The 20,511-nt window shown below is 42.5% G+C and overlaps 1 protein-coding gene across 3 annotated transcripts in view; it reads right to left on the reverse strand.

The window, feature by feature from the left end:
• Nucleotides 1-18,247: 18,247 nt before the first annotated feature.
• The window catches only part of LOC112622170 (tripartite motif-containing protein 26), a 29,543-nt gene continuing 27,279 nt past the window's right edge, over nucleotides 18,248-20,511 (reverse strand). For all 3 annotated transcript variants that reach the window (XM_025381426.1, XM_025381428.1, XM_025381427.1), the window contains one exon: nucleotides 18,248-20,348. In XM_025381426.1, coding sequence (XP_025237211.1) covers nucleotides 19,666-20,348 — 683 coding nt within the window. In that variant the 3' untranslated portion in view covers nucleotides 18,248-19,665. The remainder of the gene's footprint in view (nucleotides 20,349-20,511) is intronic.

Genomic DNA, 20,511 nt, shown 5'->3' on the forward strand with positions numbered 1-20,511 from the left:
TTGCCAGCATCTGTTGCTTTTTGACTTTTTAATAATAGCCATTTTGACTGGTGCGAGATAGTATCTCATTGTGGTTTTGATTTGATTTTCACCTATAACCGTCTGATACTTGACAAACCTGACAAAAAACAAGCAACGGGGAAAGAATTCCCCAAGCACTAAACAAAACCTAGTTGGGAGCAGAACAATTCTCTCTTACCTATTCTTTTTCTTACGTGTGATCAAGAAGTCTGTGGTCAAAGTCTGAAATTTGGCACAAGTATAGCCCAGCAGTCTGAGACAAAGACAACCAAGGTAGCAGAGCTCATACTCAGAATAACAGACGAAGGAAGGAGTGGGGCCAAGGATGGACTCTGGTCAAGGCCAACTTTCCCTGCATCTCTAGGGCTAGGTGTCCCTAGAATGCAAAGAGAAGTGCAGCTTCATTGTCTGGGGACCAGAGTAGGGAATTAAAAAAAAGAAAGGTGTATTCAAATTCACAGAGAAACAAAAAATGCTAATGAAAATTGCAGGGCAGATTGCCTTTAATTAAGGATTGTGGGGCTATCACCAGTGAATATTATTTGTAAATGTCCTGCTTCCTACTACACTCTTGTGTCTAGAAGACAGGAGCTAATTATTCTTATTATGACAATAAAGCCATTGCCACCAGAATCATCTCCTCACAGAAGCCTCTTTGTGGAGGAGTTCTGAGACTGGGGGAGTGCCCCTAAGAACCATGTAGAATTAACAGTAAATTCAAACAAGTCAAGATGCCCAGCTGTGTGAATGTGAAGGCCTCTTGTAGTCTTGACTCTGCCAATGACTTTGACCTTGAGAAAATTATCTCACTTCCTCAGGGCCTAAACAGCACTGAGATTCCCTTCTAACTCTGAAATCTTGTGACTTAAACCCTCACCTCAAGGAGCTGTTCATCTAAGGGAGGGAGGGTGCTGCTTATACCCTCTAGGTATCACCTTGTTACTCATATGACTGGGGGCCAATTTTATATACTTTCTTACAGTTCTCATGGGAAAGAAACGACCTCCCACCTCTGTGCCCAGCAGTGAAAGCATGGGCTCTAGAAACAGGAAGTCCCTGGTTCAAATCCCAACATGTTTTAGTTGTGTGACCTTAGGGAGGTTTACTTAACTCTCTGAGCTTCCAGACTCTTGGTCTGAAAAGTGGGAACAAGTGCCTACCTGAGGACTGTTATAAGGACTAAAAGAGATAATGTATGTAAAAGTGCTTGGTGCACTGCCTGGCACAGCATAAGCAGTTAGTGAAGAGGATATTCTGGAAAGAATCTCAAAGTTGATAAGATCCAGACTTTTGCCTTTAGGCAAACATCTAATGGTGTCCATTTTACAGAGAGGGCAATTAAAACATAGAAAGTTTAAATAATGAGGAAAATGAATTCTTTCCTCCAATAAATGAGAGCTAGGAGAAAAGGCAATCTCTTTTTTTTTTTTAAGATTATAGCAAAACTAGCAATTAAGAGTTCCCAGGTGCTAGGTGTTCCTCCAAGGCCTCCTTCTCTCATACTAGGGCATGTCTCAGGATCACGTGATCTTCCTTGTTATGAAATCCTCTGGGGCAGGTTCACAGAGCCACTGCAGAGTTGCTGCAGGGGTTTTGAGGGTTTGTATATTGAATTAAATTTACAGTTGACGAGCATAACTCATCACAAGCTTCACCACATTGTAAGCTCACCACCATGTTAACAACTTGTTTCTGCCAGTGGTACTATGAGTTAAGTGGTAGGTTAAAATTTGTTTGCAGTTTTGCAAAAAAATATAGGTAAGTACTGGTGACATGCTCAAGGAATTTTTTAATTTTTTAAAGAAAAAAAAGAACCTTTTTTTTTTTTTTTTTTTAACTATACAAAAAATCTGAGTGGCTGTGAGAGTTAAGGCTGCAGTGAGCAAGTGTGATTTTCTCTTACTCCAGACTCCATGCCTCAGGAATTAGGCTGACTGTCCTTGAACGGTCAGTGCATGAAGCCTTGGACCAATAACAGGCATGGAGTTACAACTGAGGTTGGCATAAATTCAGGACCTTGTGAGGACTGCATAGTCAGAGAAAGGATAGGTTAGGGGAGATCACTCAGTCACAGGGAGATAGGAAGGAAGCTTTCCCTGAGAATCCTTCTGAGAAACAGGATCCCTCGCCTAGGGCATGCACAGAATTTTGGTATGTGGTGTAGAAACTCCCCATCCCCTGCCCAAGCCAAACAATAAACATAAAATTGTATTGAACTGGTAGTATTGCACCTGGGTTTGCTGGCAGGAGCACTGCATGGAATGTCCTCAGAAAGCCCTGCTGAAGGTGAGCTCAAAATAAATTATTAAAAACAAATGAAGAAATGACCCCCTCTCCATCAGAAGGCATAAATTTGGAGGAGTACAACCCCTAAAACCCCAACTATAGAATACTGTAAAAGAGACTAACATTTTTGAATGATTAAATAACTGAGATGTTAAAAAAAAAAAAAAAGAAAAGAACATGAAAATCTGGTGTAAAGAATCAACAAGAACTTCTACACATAAAAATATGGCGAATGAAACAAAATTTTATTGACTTGGCTAAAGAGCAAAGTAAAGCAGCTGCAGAGAGAGTTTTTGAACTCTGAAGAAATGAACCAACATGCAGCACAGAGAAACAGGGAGAAGGAAAATAGAAGAAAAGTTAGGAGATTTTGGAGAAATGGAATGTGAAGCTCCAAAATATGACTTACATGAGTTATGGGAGAAAAAAAAGAAAGGAAATTGGGTGGAACAATAATTTAAGTGATTCTGCTATGGTCTGAATGTTTGTGTCCCCCCAAAATTTATATGTTGAACTAATCCTCAATGTGATGGTATTGTCAGAGGCATTTGAACCAAAGCGACTCCATCTTGAGTGAGGGCTAGGAAAATGAGGCTGGGACTTGCTGGGCTGCATTTCCAGAAAGTTAGGTGTTCCTACCTCTAGATGTTTATGGTTAAGGGAACAGATTGATAATGTTTACTAAACAGACCCAGACTTGGGAGTGTCCTAATATCCCAATATCTTGAAAAGAAAGGCATTCCTAATTTTGCTTTAGAGATAATAATATTGATTATTGCAAAACTAGCAATTAAGAAAATTAATCCTTTATCATAAACCCTTGTAGCAGAGCACATCTCCCCATTCTCTTTTTTATCCTGTATATACAAGCACTGTACCTAGGGTGGACGTGTTTCTCATTTTACTTTCGGGAACACCCTACTCTGCCTGTGGAGTAACTATTTTTTCTCCACTTTATTTTCTAAATCAGCTTGCTTATACTTTGCACTATGGACTCACCCTGAATTCTTTCTTGTGCAAGATCCAAGCACCCTCTCTTGGGATCTGGATTGAGACCCCTTTCCTGTAATAGTATTAGGAGATGAGGCCTTTGGGAGGTGACAAGGTCCTGAGAGCAGAGCCTTCATGAATAGCATTGCTGCCCTTATAAAACAGACTGGAGGGAGCTTGTTTGCCCTTTCCACCATGTGAGGACACAGCAAGAAGGTATCATCTATGAGGAACTGGCCCTCATCAGATATGGAATATGCTGGTGTCTGGATCTTGGACTTCCCAGCCTCCAGAACTGTGAGAAATAAAGTTCTGTTGTTTATAAGCTCTCCAGCTTGTATTGTGCTGTAGTAGCCTGAATGAACTAAGACAGTGATACTGACTGAATTTTCCAGAACTGATAAGAGATACCATCTATAGATTCAAGAAACACAAGTCCTGAATAGGATAAATAATGACAAATCTACATGCCTCCCTGACATCCCCTCACACACACAGAACTGAAGAAAACAAAGACTAAGATAAAAATCTGAAAAGCAGTCTGAGGGAGAAAATGGATTACTCCCAAGGAGCAATTAAACTTTCTTAGGCAGACTTTTGGACAGCAACAAAAGAGGTCAGGAAATAGTCTCTTCAAACTTATAAAAAACAATAATGATAATAACCATTTAACTAAACATCTGTTCTTGGCAAAACTATAGCTCCAGACAGACTGGGAATGAAACGAAATTACAGAGACAAAAAGGTAGCTGACTACAAACACTTGCTGAGAGACGTGCTAACATTGACCACTCAGGAAAAGGGAAGTAAAATCCAGAAGGACAGGAGGGGATGCAAGAAGCAGTAATAAGCAAATAAATTGGTAAATGCGTGAGTAAAAATAAAGAAGCTTAGCTTCATAGAACAGTAAAAAACGTAGTGACAATTAGAGGTATATTAAAACAAGGTTAGGCTTTAAGGACCTTTTCTCCCCACCCTCCCCAATGTATATATATAACAATTCAGTCTCCTAGGTCCAACAGCTTCGTCCCAGCAGCATCCCATTTCCTCCTTTCTTCCTCTTTCCCCCATCACCCACAACCAATAGTTGGCTCGCTGTCACTGCCATTGCCCAAAAGGAGAGTTTAATGGACAGACTGGCTACAAAGATGTGTGTAGGATGAAGGCAAACCAACAAGAAATGGTGAAGCATTCTTGGGCTAACAAAAGCAACTACCACCCCAGCCCTGAAAGGGGAAGTGAAGAAGCAATATTGAACCCAGAGAGAGCTGTAGCTTCCACAGAAGCTGCAGTGTAAAGCAGGAGACAGTGGCATCAGCCAACCCACGGCCCCGGAGGGAAGGGGAACAACCAGTCTCTCTCTACTCCAGTCCTATTATCTTCTGCAGATGCCATCTGTTGGCTAAACGGAATCAGAAGCCAGAAGGCAAGAGAGCCTCTACATTCCGTAGAGCTCATCTTTATAGGCACAGAGGGGGAGAGAATCTTGTGTGGCAAACAATATCCAACACATCCCACAGCCCTCCCCATGACCTGCCACCTATTGTCCCAATTCATTAGCACTCCCTTCATCTAAATTCTTTGAATGAGTTGTAATTGCTCTCTCTCCACTTCATCTTTCATCCTTTCCATATTGCCAGATCCATCAGTCACTTCTGCTCTTATGCCCATGATCTCTCCGCAGTATTTGGCACAGTCGACCCGACCACTTCCTCCTTTAAACATCTCCTCTGGGGATCATCCCCTACTTTACTGGGCTTCTTCTATCTAACTGGTTGCTGCTTGTTGTCTTTTTTGGCTCCTCCTCTGCCTGGCCTGTAGATGGAGTGTCCAGGGATCAGTATGGGCCCCAGTCTGATCTTCACACTCACCCCATGGCCCTAAGCGGTACCTATACACTTTGTTACACCTACTTATTTTTTACTTCCGCCCTCTTACAGCCAATTATCTGCCTAACTTCTCCACTTAGATGTCCAGTAGATATGTCAAGTTTAACGTGAGCAAAATGGAACTTTACTTTTACCACCTCTACTTTCAAACCTATTCTTCAGTCATTCTAAACTTTCATATTTTTCTCCCTGATCAAACCCCAAATCTAGTAGGTATCCATTTTTTTTCTTCTGACCATCTCCAATCTATTCATTCTAACTAGCAAGCTCTGTTGATTCTACCCTCAAAACCTATTCCAAATATGTTCACCTCTCTCCATCTCTCCTATCACTGTAGTCAAAACCAGCAGCATCTCACTTGGTTGACCACAAAAGCCTTGCCACTAAACACCTCTCAGTCCTCTCTCCCTCTGCAATAATTTCTCCAAACAAATATATCTCTTTAAGATTTGGATTATACACTTTTATGGAGTATATGTGACATTTTGTTACATGTATATAGTACATAGTGATCAAGTTAGGGTATTTACAGATTCCACATGCATTTTTGTTTTATAGTAACTCTAATCTGCAATCGCTGAATTTATGCCTCCTATCTAACTGTGTGCTCGCATCCTTTAACCCGTTTCTCTTCATCCACCCGCTCCCTCTGCCCTGCTCACCCTTCTCAGTTTCTGATTCTCTATCTTTTCACTCTGCCTCCATGTGATCAAATTTTTAAATTCCCACATATAAGTGAGAACATGCGATGTTTGTCTTTTTGTGCCTGGCTTGTTTAATTTAAGATAATGACCTTCAGTTCCATCCATGTTGCTGCAAATGACATTCTTTTCATTTTCATTTTCAATTTTTCAAAAAAAAGAAAAATTTCATTCTTTTTTTTTTATTTATTTTTTTTTTGAGACAGAGTCTCACTCTGTCACCCAGGCTGGAGTACAATGGTGCGATCTTGGCTCACTGCAACCTCCGCCTCCCAGGTTCAAGTGATTCTCATGCCTCAGCCTCCCGAGTAGCTGGGATTACAGGCACATGCCACCACACCCAGCTAATTTTTGTATTTTTAGTAGAAATAGGGTTTCACCATGTTGGCCAGGATGGTCTCCATCTCCTGACCTCGTGATCCACCCGCCTTGCCCTCCCAAAGCGCTGGGATTACAGACGTGAGCCACTGTACCTGGCCAATTTTATTCTTTTCAATGGCCAAATATTATTCTACTGTGTATATATAGCATATTTTCTTTATCCATTCATCCACTGATGAACACTTAGGTTAATTCCTTATCTTTTCTATTGTGAGTAGTACTGCAATAAACATGTGAGTGCAGGTATTTCTTTGATATTTTGATTTCATTTCCTTTGCATAGATACCTAGCAGTGGGGTTGCTGGATTGAACGGTAGTTCTATTTTCAGTTTTTTGAGAAATCCCTATACTATTTTCCATAGAGGCTTTACTAGTTTACATTACCACCAACAGTGTATATGAGTTCTCTTTTCTCTGTCTCCTTGCCAACATCTGCGATTTTTTGTCTTTTTTAATAATAACCATTCTGACTGGAGTAAGATATTATCTTGTTGTGGTTTTGATTTGTATTTATCTGGTGACTAGTCATGGTGAACATTTCTTCATATACTTCTTGGCTGTTTGCATGTCTTCTTTTGAGAAATGTCTATTCATATCTTTTGCACACTTTTTAATGGGATTATGTGTTGTTTACCTGTTGAGTTGTTTGATTATCTTGTATATTCTGGATATTAGTCCTCTGTCACATGAATAGTTTGCAAATACTTTCTCCAGTTTTGCAGGTTGTCTGTTCACTCTGTTGATAGTTTCTTTTGCTGTGCAGAAGGTTTTAGTTTAATTAAGTACCATGTGTCTATTTTTGTTGCCTGTGCTTTTTAGGTCTTAGTCATAAATTCTTTGCCTAGCCCAACGTCCAGGAGAGTTTTCTCTAGGTTTTCTTCTAGGATTTTTGTAGTTTCAGGTCTCACAGTTAAGTCTTTAATCCATTTTAAGTTAATTTTGTACAAAATGTTTCTCATCATTTTGTGTCTTGAGACATAAAGTCAGATTCATTCTTCTGCATCTGGCTATCCAAATTTCCTAGCACCATTTATTAAAGAGGCCATCGTTTCCCCAATTTAAGTCCTTGTCAACTTTGTCAGAGATCAGTTGGCTGTAAATATGTGGCTTTATTGCTGGGATCTGTATTCTGTTCCGTTGGGCTATGTGTTTATTTTTATACCAATATCATGATGTTTGGGTTACTATAGCCTTGTTTTTTTTGTTGTTTTTTTTTTTTTCTTGAGACAGGGTCTTGTTCTGTCACCCAGGCTGGAGTGCAGTGGCATGATCGCAGCTCACTGCAGCCTCCACCTCCTGGCCTCAGACTGATCTGATCCTCTGCCCTCAGCCTCCCAAGTAGCTGGGACCACAGGTGTATGCCAACATGCCTGGCTAATTTTTTGATTTGTTGTAGAAATGAAGTCTTACTATGTAGCCCAGACTGGTCTCAACTCCTGGGCTCCAGTGATCCTCCCACCTCAGCCTACCAAAATACTTACAGGCATGAGCCATGGCACCGGGCTGTAATATATTTTGAAGTCATTTAATGTAACGCTTTGTTCTTGGTGCTCAGGATTTCTTTGGCTATTTGGGCTTTTTGGGGGAACGGGGGTTGGTCCATATGAATTTTAGGATTTTTTTTTTTCAAATGCTGTGAAGAATGATGTTGGTATTTTGTTAGGGATTGCATTGAATCTGCAGATTACTTTGAACAATATGGTCATTTTAGTGATATTGATACTCCTTCCAATCCATGAGCATAGGGTGTTTTTCCATTTGTGTCGTTTTGAATTTCTCGCAACAGTATTTTGTAGTTTTCCTTATAAAGATCTTTCACCTCCTTGGTTAAGTTCAATCCTAAATTGTTTTTGGTAACAAAAATCTCTAAATGAGATTGCGTTCTTGATTTATTTGTTGACTAGATCATTATTGATGTAAAGAAATGCTACTGATTTTTGCATATTAATTTTGTAGCCTGAAACTGTACTGAATTCAGTTACAAAATCTAAGAGTTTTTTGGTGAAATCATACCTTGTGTTTCTTTCTTTTGCCTGGTTCTTATAGCTAGGATTTTTAGTACTATGTTGAATAAGAGTGTTGAGAGTAGACATCCTTGCCTTGTTCCAGTGCTTAGAGGAAAAGCTTTCTGCTTTTCCTCATTCAGCATGTTAGCTATGGGTTTGTCATATATGGCTCATATGATTTTTTGAGGTATGTTCCATCTATGCCTACTGTGTTGTTATGTTTTTATCTTAAAAGGATGTTAAATTTTATCAAATGCTTTTTCTGCATCTATTAAGATGATCCATCCTGGCTAACATGGTGAAACCCCGTCTCTACTAAAAAATACAAAAAACTAGCCGGGCGCAGTGGCGGGCGCTTGTAGTCCCAGCTACTCGGGAAGGCTGAGGCAGGAGAATGGCGTAAACCCGGGAGGCGGAGCTTGCAGTGAGCTGAGATCCGGCCACTGCACTCCAGCCTGGGCTACAGAGCGAGACTCCGTCTCAAAAAAAAAAAAAAAAAAAAGATGATCATATGGTTTCTGCTCTACATTCTATTGATAATATATATCATGCTTATTTATTTATATTGAACCATCTTTGCATCTCTACTATAAATCCCACTTGATTGTGATGTAGTATTTTTCTATGTGCTGTTGGATTTGGTTTGCTAGTATTTTGTTGAGGATTTTTGTATCTATGTTCATTAGGGATATTGACCTATAATTTTCTTTGTGTTGGTGTTGTGGTGTAACTGTCTGGTTTTGGTATCAGGGTGATGCCGACCTCATATAATTAGTTAGGGAAAATTCCTTCCTCTTTGACTTGTTTGAACAGTTTCAGGAGGATCGGTATTAGTTCTTCTTTGTATGTTTAGTAGAATTCAGCTGTTAATCCCTCCAGTCCTGGGTTTTTCTTCTTTGAGAGACTTTTAATTACTGATTCAGTCTTGCTATTAATTATTGGTCTGCTCAGGTTTTCTATTTCTTTCTGATTCAGTCTTGGTACGTTGTATGCTTCCAGGAATTTATCCACTTCCTCTAGGTTTTCCAATTTTATCTAGTTGTTTATAACAGTCTCTGATGATCTTCAATATTTCTGTGATGTCAGTTGTAATGTCTCCTTTTTCAATTCTGATTTTGTTCATATGGGTCTTCTGTCTTCTTGGTTAGTCTAGCTAGTAGCTTATTGATTCTGTGTATCTTTTCAAAGAACCAAATTTTCATCTCATTGATCCTTTGTATTTCTTTAAGTCTCTTATTTTCTGCTCTGATCTTTATTATTTCTTTTCTTCTGCTAATTTGGGGTTTGGTTTGTTCTTGCTTTTCTAGCTCCTTCAGGTCCATCGTTGGATTGTTAATTTGTAATCTTTCTACTTTTTTAAAATAGGTATTTATCCATCCTGGCTAACACAGTGAAACCCCGTCTCTACTAAAAAATACAAAAAAAAAAAAACTAGCCGGGCGAGGTGGCGGGCGCCTGTAGTCCCAGCTACTCGGGAGGCTGAGGCAGGAGAATGGCGTAAACCCGGGAGGCGGAGCTTGCAGTGAGCTGAGATCCGGCCACTGCACTCCATCCTGGGCGACAGAGCGAGACTCCGTCTCCAAAAAAAAAATAAAATAAAATAAAATAAAGTAAAATAGGTATTTATTGCTGTAAACTTTCCTCTTAGCAGTGCCTTTGCTGAATCCCACAGGTTTCTTTTTGTGTGTTTCCATTTTCATTTGTTTTTAGATTTTTTAAAATTTCCATCTGAATTTTTTTTTTTTCTTTTTTTAAATGGAGTTTTGCTTTTGTTGCCCAGGCTGGAGTGCAATGGTGTAAACTCAGCTCACTGCAACCTCCGCCTCCTGGGTTCAAGCGGTTCTCCTGCCTCAGCCTCCCACGTAGCTGGGATTAGAGGCTCTCGCCAGCACGCCCAGCTAATTTTTTTGTGTTTGTTTTGTTTTGACGGAGTCTGGCTCTGTCGCCCAGGCTGGAGTGCAGGGGCTTGATCTCGGCTCACTGCAAGCTCCACCTCTTGGGTTCACGCCATTCTCCTGCCTCAGACTCCCGAGTAGCTGGGACTACAGGCGCCCGCCAACGCGCCCGGCTAATTTTTTTTTTTTTTTTTTTTTTCTTTTTTGTACTTTTAGTAGAGACAGGTTTTCACCGTATTAGCCAGGATGGTCTCTATCTCCTGACCTCGTGATCCGCCCGCCTCGGCCTCCCAAAGTGCTGGAATTACAGGCGTGAGCCACTGCGCCCGGCCTATTTTTTTGTATTTTTCATAGAGACGGGGTTTCACCATGCTGTCCAGGCTGGTCTCAAATTTCTGAACTCAGGTGATCCACCCTCCTCGGCCACCCAAAGTGCTGGGATTACAGGTGTGAGCCACGATGCCTGGCCTTCCATCTTAATTTCTTCATTGACGCAGTGGTTATTCAGGACCATGTGGTTTAACGTCTATGTATTTGTATAGTTTCCAAAGTTTTTCTTGGTATTGACTTCTCATTTTATTCTATTGTGGTCTGAGAAAATACTTGATATGATTTCAATTTTTAAAAATTTGTTGAGACTTGTTTTGTCATCTAATATATGGTCTATGTTGGAGAAGGTTCCATGTTCTGATGAAAAGAATGTATATTCTGCAGTCGTTGAATAGAATGTTCCGTAAACATTAGGTTCATTTGGTCTAAAGTCCAGTTAAAATCCAATGTTTCTCTGTTGATTTTCTGTCTAGATAATCTGTCTAACGCTGAGCATGAGGTGTTAAAGTCCCCCACTATTATTGTATTCCAATCTGTCTCTCTCTTTAGAGCTAGTAATATTTGCTTTATGAATCTTGGTGCTCTGGTGTTTGGTGTATATATATTTAGAACTGTTGTATCTTCTTGGTGGATTGATCTCTTTATCATTATATAATGACATTTTTGGCTTTTTTTTTTTTTCACAATTCTTGACTTAAAGTTTGTTGTATCTGATATAAGTATAGCTACTCCTTCCTTCTCACTTTTTGTCTCCATTTGTATGGAATATCTTTTTCCAACCCTTTACTTTGTCTGTATTTGTCTTTACTGGTAAGAAACTTTACTGAGTTTCTTGAAGCAGCTTACAGGTGGATTATCTCTTTAAATAAATCCAGCCATTCTACATCTTTCAAGTGAAGAATTTAATCCATTTACATTGAAGATTATTATTGATATATGAGATTTTGTTCCTGTCATATTGTTGTTTTCAGATTGTTTTATATATTATTTGTTCCTTTCTTCTTGATGTTATTGTGGTTTGGTGGATTTCTGTAGAGGCACTATTTGAGTCCTTTCTCTTCTTCCCTTGTGCGATTGCTTTACTAGAGAGTTTTATGCTTTTGTGTGTTTTTATGATGGTAAATGTCATCCTATCACTTCCAGGTTTAGGACTCCCTTGAGCATTTCTTGTAGGACTGATCTAGTGATAACAAATTCCCTCAGTATTTGCCTGTCTGGGAAATACTTTATTTCTCTTTCCTTTATAGTTTAATTTGACTGGATCTAATATTCTTGGCTGGCAGTTATTTTCTTTCATCATTTTGAATATACCATCCCATTATCTTTTGTCCTGTAGGGTTTCTGCAGAGAAATTCACTGTTAATCTGATGAGTTTTCCTTTTAGGTGACTAGGCACTATTCTGTTGCTGTTTTTAGAATTTGCTCTTTGTTTTTGACTTTAGACAGTCTAATTATAAAGTGCTATGGAGAAGACCCTTTGCATTGCATCTGCCTGGGAAACATTGAGCCTCCTATACCTGCATGTCCAAATCCCTTGCTAGGCTTCGAAAGTTTTCATCTATTATTTCATTAAACAGATTTTCTAATCCTTTCATTTCTTCTTCATCCTCAGGGATACTAACAATTCATATATTCAGTTGCTTTATGCTGTCCCAAATATCATGAAGTCTTTGCTAAGTTTTTTTATCTAGGCAAAGTAAATGGAATTTTTTTAAAATTATTTTTTATTTTTGTCTGACTAGGTTATTTCAAAAGAGCTGCCTTCACGCTCTGAGATTCTTTCTTTTCCCCAATCTAGTTCTATTGTTGAAGCTTTCAAACGTATTTTGTATTTCCTTTAATAAATTCTTCATATCCGGAATTTTTATTTGGTTCTTTTAAAAAACAATCTATTGCTTCAGTAAATTCCTCATTCATATCCTACATTATTATTTTTGTTTCTATTGTTTTTCAGAATTCTCTTAAATATCACTGAGTTTCTTTAAAATCAGTATTTTGAATTCTTTATCTAGAATTTCATGAATTTCTTTCTGATTAATAACTGTAGCTGGAGAGATATTGTGTTCCTTTGTTGGTGTCATATTTCTTTGTTCTTTTGTTTCCTGTGTCCTTACGTTGATATCTGCACTTCTTAGTGCAACAGTCACTTCTTCCATTTTTGAAATTGCTTTCATAGGGGAGGATTTTTTTCCTGAAGATTTTACATGTTATTTGTTGAGTAGGGTGCTTTGGCTTTGATTCTGAGTGCCTATAGTAGTGTGATCTCTGTATGATTTATTTGGCAGTATACAACATCAGTGGTATCTGTGACTTCCTCATTGACTTAAGGTGCACTTACTAGTGAAGGCTGTGGTGAAGTTTGGCTGGGAACTAAGATGTTAGGTGGGCCAATCTTCAGGCCCTACTGATGGCAGCAGTGGGTTGAATGAGCCTGTGCTTGGGCCACAGAGTGGCTTAAACTGACACCAGTGTTAGTGGGTCTTGGACAGCCCATTCTTGGGCCTTCAGGTGACTTGCTTAGATGTTAGCAGTGGCAGCAGTGGGCGAGGCTTGTGGGCAACTTCTCCTGGGCAGCTGGTGTGAAATGGGTAATGGCAGTAGCGATGGTGGAACAACCCACTAGGACCTAAGCAGTCTGTGCTGGTGTTGGTGGTGGCTGTGACAAGTTGGGCAGGCTAGTACCCTGACCCACTGGTAGCATGTGTGGGTGGGTGTCAGCTGTGGTGGCATTGGTAGGTTGAGTTGGGCTGACCTCAGACCCTGGCAGGAATGATTCAGATGCCAGTGGTAGTAGATTGGGCTGGGCAATTTCCAGGCCCCTGGCTGATGTGCTTGTGTACTGGAGGGATGGGATCAGGTCAGCAGACCTGTCCTCAGGCCCCCCTGCAGTGCATTCAGGTGCTAGCTGTGATAGGCAGAGATGGGGAGGTCCCCAGACCACTGGCAGAATGCTCAGGTGTGGGCTGGCTGTAGTGGTTGCACTGTAGTCCTGCAACCAGGGAAGGCCAATCTCAGCGGAAGCATCATGAGCAAGTAGCTGTGGGGAGTGTAGTCTGCTCACACCTTCGTCCACAGCAGCCCATAGCAGCAGTGGTGGGATTTGTCCTAGGAATATGTGGAAGTACCCGGTCTCTACTCTCCCTCCTCGACTTAGACTTGGCTTGGCGACAGCAGCCCCAGCCAGGCCCAAGGGCAGAATGCAGACCCAGGTGGTTGAGCTCTCAGAATAATGACTATGGGTTTGCCACCAGCAGGGCAGGACCCCTCTCAGGTGGAACAGCATGGACAAGTAGCCACAGGGAGTGCTGTCTTCTCATGCCCTGGTCTCACTGCAGCCTGTAGCAGTGGCGATGGGATTTTTCCAGGGGATGCATGGGAGTACTCAGTCTCCCCTCTCTTTTTTGCATGGTGGCAGCAGTAGCAGCAGAAACAGCAGTGCCACATCAGTCTGGCCTCAGGGTAAGACATAGACCCCAGGCAGCGAGGTTCTCAGAATGGCACCAAACTGAAGCTGCTGTGGGCTCAGATGCCTGTGGGACTCTGCATGACTTCCTTCTCTGGAGCAATGTTTCTGTTGATTTCTAGGCAGCTCCCTGTGTTAGGCTCGAAGCCCACAAGGATTGAGAAATTCTCTCATTGCTAAGACTGTAAAAGCCTGTGGTGGGAGTATGGATCCTGGAGGTTTCTCTGTTACCCTTTCTCCACATCCAGGAGCTTCTCCCAGCTCCCCGGCAATCCTGGCTAAGCAAACTGCCTTGCCTTGCTCTCCTTGCTTTCAGTGTTTCCTGTAACTTCTCTATTGAATCCTAGTGTTCTCTTAGATGATTGATGCTGTGCGAATATCTACTTGTTATTTTGGTTCCTCTCCATGGAAGAGGCACATACTAGTGTCATCTATTCAGCCATCTTCACTACTTCCTCCAAATAGATTTTTTTTAATTATATTTTTTGTCTGTTGCACTTATTTTCTAACACTCATTACTTATTTTATTAAGTGTTATTTATTGTTATTGTTATTTCTAACACTTCTGTACTTATTTTTGTCTATCTCTCCCTTCTAGAATGTAAACTCCTTGAAGAAAGGAACTTTTTAAAAACTGATGCATGCCAAGTACCCAGAACAGTGCCTAGCGCATGTGTTCAATATTTGCTTACTAAATTGAATCATTACTCCTCTGTTTATAACATTTCAGTAGCTTCCCATTGCACTTAGAAAAAAAAAAATCCAAACTCTTTAGCATGGTCCACAAGGCCCCCACATGATTCATCCCTGCTTACTTCTCCACTTTAATATCTATGGCTGGCCAGACGCGGTGGCTCATGCCTGTAATCCCAGCACTTTGGGAGGCCAAGGCGGGTGGATCACCTGAGGTCAGGAGTTCGAGAACAGCCTGGTCAACATAGCAAAACCCCGTCTCTTCTAAAAATACAAAAAATTAGCCAGATGTGGTGGTGTGCGCCTGTAGTCCCAGCTACTCGGGAGGCTGAGGCAAGAGAATCACTTGAACCCAGGTGGTGGAGGTTACCAGTAAGCCAAGATTGCGCCACTACACTCCAGCCTGGGTAACAGAGCAAGACTCCATCTCTACTTAAAAACAAACAAACAAACAAAAAAAAAACCTATGGCTCTTTCTGTTCTCCCATACCCATACTCTAAATGCAGTCTTTTTGTACCGTTTGTCCCTGCTGTAGGACTTTGCTGTTCCCTCTAGCTGATGTGATCTTAGACCTTCCCTCTCACTATTCAGATTTCAGCTCTCATGCTGTCTTCTCAGGGAACTCCTCTCTGATCACACATTATAAAATAGATAATAGGTCACCATCTATCACAGACTTCTTTCAGTTTCCTGCATAGTAGTAATTACTTTTTTTTTTTCTTTCAATTTTAACGTATTGCCTGTCACCATCTGCTGGAATATAAACTCCATGAGTGCAGAAACGTTGTTAAACTTAGCACTGTTGTAACCTAGAAACATCCTGGCACATCACGGGCACTTAATAAATGAATTCAGGAGACATACGAAGCCTGGAGATAACAGATTTGAAAGAACAGAGAAAACAGGGGGAAAAGTCAACAAGAAATAATTCAGGCTGGGTGCAGTGGCTCACGCCTGTAATCCCAGCACTTTGGGAGGCCGAGGTGGGAGGATCACTTGAGCCCGGGAGTTCAAGGCCACAGTAAGCTACGAGTGCACCACAACTAGAGCCTAGGTGACAGAGCAAGACCGTATCTCTAAAATAATAAAAATTCAGCCAGTTGTGGTGGCTCACACCTGTAATTCCAGCTAGTCAGGAGGCTGAGGCAGGAGGATCACTTGAGCCCAGGAGTTTCTAGGCGGCAGTGAGCTCTGACCCCAACACTGCACTCCAGCCTGGACAAAAGAGCAAGACTACATGTCTAAAAATAATAATGATAATTCAATAAAATTTCCCAGAAATTTTATTCTGAAAAGCTAAACGTTTCTAGAATGAAACTGAAAAGCTATACGTTTCCAGAATGAAAGAGCCCACTGATTTAACCAGCACAGTGGAGGGAAAAGCTCATACAAAGTCACATCAAGAAATCTAAGAGTAAGGGCATGGAGTCACATGTGTCCAATCCCAATGCACTGGGAGGCTGAGCATCACTTGAGACCAGCCTGGACAATAGAGGAAGACCCGTCTCTACAAAAAATAAACAAATTAGCCGGGTGTGGTGGTATGCTCCTGTAGCTACTCGGGAGGTTCAAGTGGGAGGAATACTGGAGCCCAGGACTTTGAGGCCACAGTGAGCTATGACTGCACCACTGCCCTCAAGCCTGGATGACAGAGTGAAACCCTGTCTCTAAAAGACAAAAGGAGGGGGACCACAGAGAGAGGAGAAGGGAGGAAAGGGAGGAGGCGGAGAAGAGTAAGAACACAGACAAGGCCCGAAGATTCCGGTAAAAAACAAAAACAAAAGAACAGACCATATACAAAGGATCAGAACTCAGGGCATCACAAGAATTCTCAACAACAAAGGATGCCAGAGGGCAGTGGAGCAATGCTTTTGAAATTCTGAAGGAAAATTATTTTCAACCATGAATCCTAAACTTAAGGAACCTAATTAAGTATAAAAGCGGGATAAAGATATTTCCAGATATTCAAGATTTTAAAAATTCAACTTCCATGCACCATTTCTCAGAAAGCTCCTAGAAAATGTTCCTCCAAAATGAAGTAAATTAAGAGAGAAAACATAGGATAAAGAAACAGAAGCAATCTAGGACCCCCAGTATGATGGTGAAGGAATATCCAGGAAGCCAGGTACAGGTGAGGAAGCAGCTATTCCAGATTCAAGGCCAGGAGGCTTAAGAGATGCATCAAAACAAAACTGGTAAGAGCACCTGGTGAATGAGGACCTGGAGATTTTGACAACCGTGAAGGAGTTTGGAGTACAATAAGTAATAAAGACATAGGAAATGATGCAAAAAGGGAAAAGGAACTCCAGGAAGACAAAAGGTTCTGTAGGAAGGAGAAATGATTGTGGTCACATGCACAGCCCAGGTGTGAATAGCTTTTACACAGATGTAATACCAAGCACACTGAATACTTGTTTAACCAGTTAGTACCACATTGAAGGGATGGTGATGGACGGAAGAGAATGTCTGTGTATGTGATAAAGAAGAGAGCAGAGGGCTACATCTTCCTGCTCCACAGTGGGAAATGAGAGGATAAGACCCCAAACACGAGTTATTTAGAAAAAATCAAGGCAAACACAAAACAGTTTGCTAAAAGGTATCAACTGGGTCTTTGGAGGGAGGAATGGGGCAGGGAAATGTGCCTATTTGTAAGAAGCACTGTAGAAATAGTTTACCATATATGCAAGTATAGTTATAAAAAACTAAAAACTATGAATATAAAAAATAAAAAGGGAAAACTTACAAGTCCACAAATGAGAGAACAGAGAAGAAATTCTCTGCCACTAGCGTAATTTTACAGGTAGTTTTGTATAATCCTCCCTTTTCCATCTTTAAGATGGCAATTTAAAAAATCAGAAAGGACTGTCAGGCGCGGTGGCTCATGCCTGTAATTCCAGCACTTTGGGAGGCCGAGACAGGGGGATCACGAGGTCAGGAGATCGAGACCATCCTGGCTAACAGGGTGAAACCCTGTCTCTACTAAAAATACAAAAAAAAAAGTTAGCCGGGCATAGTGGCAGGCGCCTGTAGTTTCAGCTACTGGGGAGGCTGAGGCAGGAGAATTCCATGAACCCAGGAGGCGGAGCTTGCAGTGAGCCGAGATCGTGCCACTGCACTCCAGTCTGGGTGACAGAGCGAGACTCCATCTCAAAAAAAAAAAAATTCAGAAAGGACAAGAAAAACAGTTGAGTGTGTTAGGAGGCAAGGCTGCATATTCTATTTCCTCTGGGGCAGTGCTTATTTTCCAAGGAAGAATTTTGGGTGTGGTATACTGGATGTCTCCCTTCTCAGGGAGAGTCATCACTTGCTCCAAAACGCTGGACCTCAGCTCAAGGGCACCACTGCAGGAGGAATAACAAGGTGGCGCCACGCAACAAACGGTCTGTGTCCCGCAGTAGGCTCTTTTTGAGGGACTTCCAAAAATGACAGCAGGTGTGCAAACAGAGAACAGAAAGCAAAGTTACACAGTTACAGAAGGCACAGAAGGAAAACCTTCGGCTACTGCTATCAATGGAATTTCTCTGTAGCCAGACTGAGGTCTGGTGGCATTTGAGATACAATATAGATCCTACAGATATACATCTCCAGGCCGTTCATTCAACAAGTCTTTATTGAGCACCTACTCTGTGCCCAGCACTGCACTAGGTGCCATCAGAATACAAGAGTAGTATAAGATGTTATCCGCCCTCCAGGAGCTTACAAAACTAGAGGCAGAAATAAGATGTACATGTGACTCAGGCAGCATGTGGCACACACAAAGTGGGCAGCTCTGAGACAATGGTGGTCAAGAGACCACTGAGACCCGGAACAGTCTCTTAGAACAGGGTGGACTTAAAACTTGGATGAACAGGGACTGGCAGAGCATTTGGAATGGGTAAGGTCAAGACTGGGAGATCAATTTGGCTGGAGCAGTGGAGCTTGTGTTAAACTGTGGCCATGAGGGGCGCCTGGACAGAGGCTGGGTCCGTGGGCAATGAGGAGACACGTTACTCCCTCTCTTGACATGAAGACCTGGTGGACTTGTGGCCTCCTGCTGCCTTCCTTTCCCTGTCTTCCCATCTCCTCTCTCTCCTAGGAAAGTGGAACCTGGAGGCTGAGCAGGGCCAGGGACAGTGGATTAACACCCTGCTGGGGAACGTGGTCAGAACTCCCCAGGCAGGGGAGGTTCTGTTCCACTGGATATTTGTCTTGGTGTTTTTGGATGTGCTAATCAAGAGCAAGATGTTCTGGATTCTTAAAATTCCCCCTACAAGGACCAATCCAGAGATAATTTATTGATCAGTGATCACAGCTGGTACCCCAAAGCCGTGTATGTCTGGATCCTTCTCTAAGACCACAGATAGCTCCAGGGAGTCCCACATCCTTGGCTATGGAAATATGCTCAGCCCTGGTTTCAGAGAAGCCTGGACTCCACTCTGGACCCCATGAGATGATATGCGCTGGTACTCCAGGCCTTAAATGGCTTGGGAAGCCTCAGTGGATTTTCATTGTTTATTTTCAGCATTGCCGTGTATGCTTAACTCTGAGATGGGGTGGGGTCGGTCTGTTTAAAACGCCAGGGAAGGCGGGCAGCAGAATGGATTTGTGCAAGAAGGAACCTGTAGGGTTTAAGGACAGCAAGATGATCTTAGGCATAATCAACTGGTTTTTCCAAGGTCTTGCCACGGTGGGCAAGAAAATGCTGTGTCAGGCCCTTACTCCACAGAGAGTGCAGAGCCGGGGCCAAGGTAGTGGTCAAAAAGGAAAGGAGCCCTCATGGACTCCAGGGCCAGAAGTTCCCTCGGGAAACTAGCAGGAGGTGGGAGAAGAGCCCCATTAGGGCAGTAGATGGAGCAACAGCACTGAGTGAGACCTCAGGGGGCCAGAGCGACGGGAAGGTGGCTGCCAGTGGATATGGGGTCCCCTGCTCCAGGTGCTCAGGCCAGGCATCCCTTCCCCCCATTGAGAGTCCTGGAATTCCAAGGAAGTGAAGCATCTGAGGGTGTGGGGCCAGGGGCAGATGTCAGGGTTCAGGGTCTCAGCAGGAGGCGCGTTCCTGGCCACTTGAGCCACAGGAAGGGGACCAGGCGCCGGGTGAAGGTGGCAGTGAAGGTGTAGATGAGTTCCTGTGACTCTGCGTTGGTGAAAGTCACAGTGCCCCCTTCATAATCCAGGGCGATGCCCACTCTCCGGGGCCGCAGTGCTGGGAAAAGCTCGGCCTCGGGGCTGGTGTTGGCCCAGATGCCGGAAGAGGAGAGGCGCAGTGCCCACACGCCATCCTCTGGCCGCAGGGAGAGGTCTCCCTTCCTCTTCATAGAGTCTCTGGCCACCCCCACCATGCAGCTTTCCAGAACTTCCTCCTCTTCCTCCTCCTCTTCTTCCTCTTCATCGCCCAACGATTCCTCATCTTCGTCTGTTTCCCAGTCATCGTATCCATCCCCATAGCCGGCCTCCTCTTCCTCTTCCTCCTCTTCTCCTTCTTCCTCCTCATCCCCATCTTCTTCATCCTCAGACCAGCCCTCCCTCTCCACTTCCACTTCCCAGTAGACCTTGCCCCAGGTGAAGCCCTTGCTGCCCAGCACCCCAGGCTCACAGTCAAACTGCTGGGGGTGCAGGTAGGCGCTCTTGTACAAGCTGGTGTAGGTCACGCACTTCCAGTCCTCTGACAGCTGCAGGTACCCACTGGCCGACTGTGGGTCCAGGGTGACACTCACTGTGGGGACAAGGGGAAAAAAAAACAAACAACATCACTGGTTTTTTTTTTTAAGTTAGAGGGAATAAAATTTATTTTGGCAGACAGTGTTAAACAAAATTAAAGTTGCATATATTAGTAACGTAACATCCTTAATTTGGTATAAGTGTGACACATTTTCTGG

Source organism: Theropithecus gelada, chromosome 4, assembly GCF_003255815.1.
Source record: "Theropithecus gelada isolate Dixy chromosome 4, Tgel_1.0, whole genome shotgun sequence".
Lineage (NCBI taxonomy): Eukaryota > Metazoa > Chordata > Mammalia > Primates > Cercopithecidae > Theropithecus > Theropithecus gelada.